At 35.2% G+C, this 3,023-nt stretch overlaps 1 protein-coding gene across 2 annotated transcripts; it reads left to right on the forward strand.

Annotated features, from left to right (window-relative positions):
- The first annotated feature begins 338 nt into the window (after positions 1–338).
- LOC102581498 (protein FAR1-RELATED SEQUENCE 9) lies at positions 339–2,993 on the forward strand. Of its 2 annotated transcripts, none has more exons than XM_006362400.2 (2): positions 339–498; positions 958–2,993. In XM_006362400.2, the coding sequence occupies exon 2, from the start codon at positions 1,097–1,099 to the stop codon at positions 2,594–2,596; it is 1,500 nt and encodes a 499-aa protein (XP_006362462.1). In that variant the 5' UTR covers positions 339–498; positions 958–1,096; the 3' UTR covers positions 2,597–2,993. The 2 variants fall into 2 exon arrangements, with proteins under 2 accessions (XP_006362462.1, XP_015158482.1); XM_015302996.1 differs by having other exon boundaries at positions 1,015–2,993.
- The last annotated feature ends 30 nt before the right edge of the window (positions 2,994–3,023 follow it).

Below are 3,023 nucleotides of genomic sequence, written 5' to 3' on the forward strand. Positions count from 1 at the left end.
TAAGATGTTAAAAGATATATAAAATTTTGGTTGACTATCAAAATTATATGAGTGCCACATAAATTGAAATATAAGAAAATAACATATATTATTTGAAATGACATAAAAAAAAATTATAAATAAAATAATTAAAAAGTTTAAATGATTCTGATAGTTGTACTCCCTTTGTCTCAATGAATTTTGAAATTCAAACAAATCTATTTTAACAGTAAGTTTTTCATATATCTCTTACATATTTTAAATTGTCAATTATTGTGAAGTATACTATTTTTTTACGTAATTTATAAATATATAAATTTTATTTTTAAAAAATTTGAAATTTCACGAGTAAGGAAAAGAGTTGCATAAATCGAAAAGAAGAGTATGAGTGGGATATAAATGGAGCCAGCTCTAGCAAGGCTCATGTAGTGATATAACTGATGTAAGAAGAAGCGTTGATGGCATAGGGAAGACAGCAACAGTTGAGACGACTGGAATTTTGTGGACAATCTTTTACCGGTAAACCCTAATACTTTCCCCAAATGAAAAAGATGTGTTTTTGTATTTGTAAATTGGAGCTTTGTTTGGAAAAATCCCTTTTTTAATTGTTCTTACAATGTTTCCTTTTGATTTGGTGTTTGAAATTTCCTCAATACTTTTCTTTCAGTTAACTTTAGCATATCAGGAAACTTAATAAGTAATATCTGTAGCAAAATGAGTGATTTTTTTTATGTCGGTGATGTCTGGGTCAGCTTTCGCTCACCTCGCCTAATTCCACGGGATACATGCCCGCTCCCACCAGGAATAGGTATCAGATAACTTTGTCCGCCAAGGCTAGGACAGAAAACTTGATATTCTTATGTTGTAATAGTATTCGTGGTTGAAAGTTTTTAACACTCTTGTTCCAATTGTATATCAAGTGATTAAGCAATTTTTATTAAAAATAATGATTTATTTTTTGTTTGTTTTGAATTTTAGTCAAGTATCGAAATATTCAGAATATTTGGCATTGAAATGTTACCTCTTGCAATTCAGATTGTGATTAAGTTGTTCATCTGTCAAGAAGTAAAAAAAACATAAATTTGGTGTTCTGCGTTGGAAATTTGGGGAATGACTAATGAATAGCGGACAAAGAATCCTTGGTGGAGGGGTTCAGCATGTGTTGGACTATCTGAGGCGAATGCAAGCTGAAAGTCCAGCATTTTTCTATGCTGTTCAGGGTGATAATGGATCTTCTAATGGAAACATTTTTTGGGCCGATGCAACTGCCAGAATGAACTATCATTACTTTGGGGATAGTATCAAATTGGATACTTCCTGTCGAGCTAACGGATATAGGGTACCTTTTGCTACTTTCACTGGCTTAAATCATCATGCACAGCCTGTTCTTTTTGGATGTGCTTTGCTTTTTAATGAGTCTGAAGACTCACTTGTCTGGCTCCTCCAAACTTGGCTTCAAGCGATGTCTGGACAGACGCCTGTTTCCATCACAACTGACACTGATCATCTCATACAGATGGCTGTTGCTCATGTTCTGCCAGAAACACGCCATCGTCTTTGTAAATGGAGCATAATTCGAGAAACCAAGGAGAAGCTGACTCATGTATGTCAAATACATCCAACCTTTGAAACTGAATTTATGAAGTGCGTTAATGGAAGTGAGACAATCGAGGAATTTGAATCTCAGTGGAAGTCATTCCTAGAAAGATATTACCTCACGGATAATGAATACCTTCAATCAATTTATAGTGCTTGCCGTCACTGGGTTCCTGTTTTCATGCGAGAGACGTTTTTTGGGGATATTTTAAGTGATCAAGACAATGATGCCAAAAACACTTTCTTCAATGGGTATGTGGATGCTTCTACCTCTATCCAGTTGTTGATTAAACAATATGAAAAAGCTCTTACAATCTGGCACGAAAAGGAATTAAAGGCAGATCTTGACTCTACTATTACTACACCAGTTCTAAAGACGCCATCGCCTATGGAAAAACAAGCAGCTAATCTCTATACTAGGAAGGTTTTCATAAAATTTCAAGAGGAACTGGTTGAGACCCTTGCGAATCCTGCAACTAAAATTGATGAATCCGGAACAATCACAACATATCATGTTGCAAAATTTGGGGAAGAGCACAAGGCACACACGGTTAGGTTCAACACATTTGAGTTGACAGCTAACTGTAGCTGTCTATTGTTTGAATTTTCAGGTATAATTTGTAGACATGTGTTATCAGTGTTCAGAGCCAAAAATGTTCTTACGCTTCCTTCCCAATACATTTTGAAACGTTGGACAATAAATGCCAAGACTGGCAGTGGAAGCACTGTAGAGGAATATCGTTTAGAGTTACCTAGCAATTCTCAAGAGTCTTTAACTATGCGTCAAAATAGTTTGCGACAGGAGGCAATTAAATTTGTAGAAGAAGGGGCAAAATCTATTCATCATTATAATGTCGCGGTGAATGCTCTGAAAGAGGCTGCAAAAAAGGTTGCTGCTGCAAAGAAGAAAAATGCTGATAAAACTCTGGTGAACAACTTAGTAAATGGATGCAATCAAGTAGTGGATGAAGGAGATATTGATCTAGTAGATTCAGGTCAATCCAAGGTGAGTTTTCATTAAGAGTTCCTCACTTTCTATGATCTGAATTTTGTCCATCTAATGACCTTTTATTTCTTTGCAAACAAACCTTTTACTATACAACCATGCTCATTCTACGTTTGACTTATTCCAGTCCAATTGGCTTTTAGTTTCAAACTGATACTGTAATATTATGAGATTTCAAGTCTCTCATACCTAGACCACCCATATTCTTATCAAGAGTGGTAGTGCTTCATTTCGGTTGAATGCTTTTCTATACTTGTTGTGCCTTAAAAATCTCTATGTTGCTTATCCAGTTCCATTGAGACTTGTAGGGAAGAGGACACAAAGACATCATATTGGTGGGTAAGGCATCCCAACACACTATTAATAAGGACCAATCTCCCACCCAATGATTAGTATTGTGTTTTCTAGTTATACAAATTTTTTATCTTCCCAAATAGAAGAA

The sequence above is a fragment of the Solanum tuberosum genome, unplaced genomic scaffold, assembly GCF_000226075.1.
Source record: "Solanum tuberosum cultivar DM 1-3 516 R44 unplaced genomic scaffold, SolTub_3.0 scf00403, whole genome shotgun sequence".
Lineage (NCBI taxonomy): Eukaryota > Viridiplantae > Streptophyta > Magnoliopsida > Solanales > Solanaceae > Solanum > Solanum tuberosum.

What these genes read in the sequence shown, in the direction of transcription:
- LOC102581498 (XM_006362400.2), top strand. Translation starts at nt 1,097, where the DNA reads ATGAATAGCGGACAAAGAATCCTTGGTGGAGGGGTTCAGCATGTGTTG.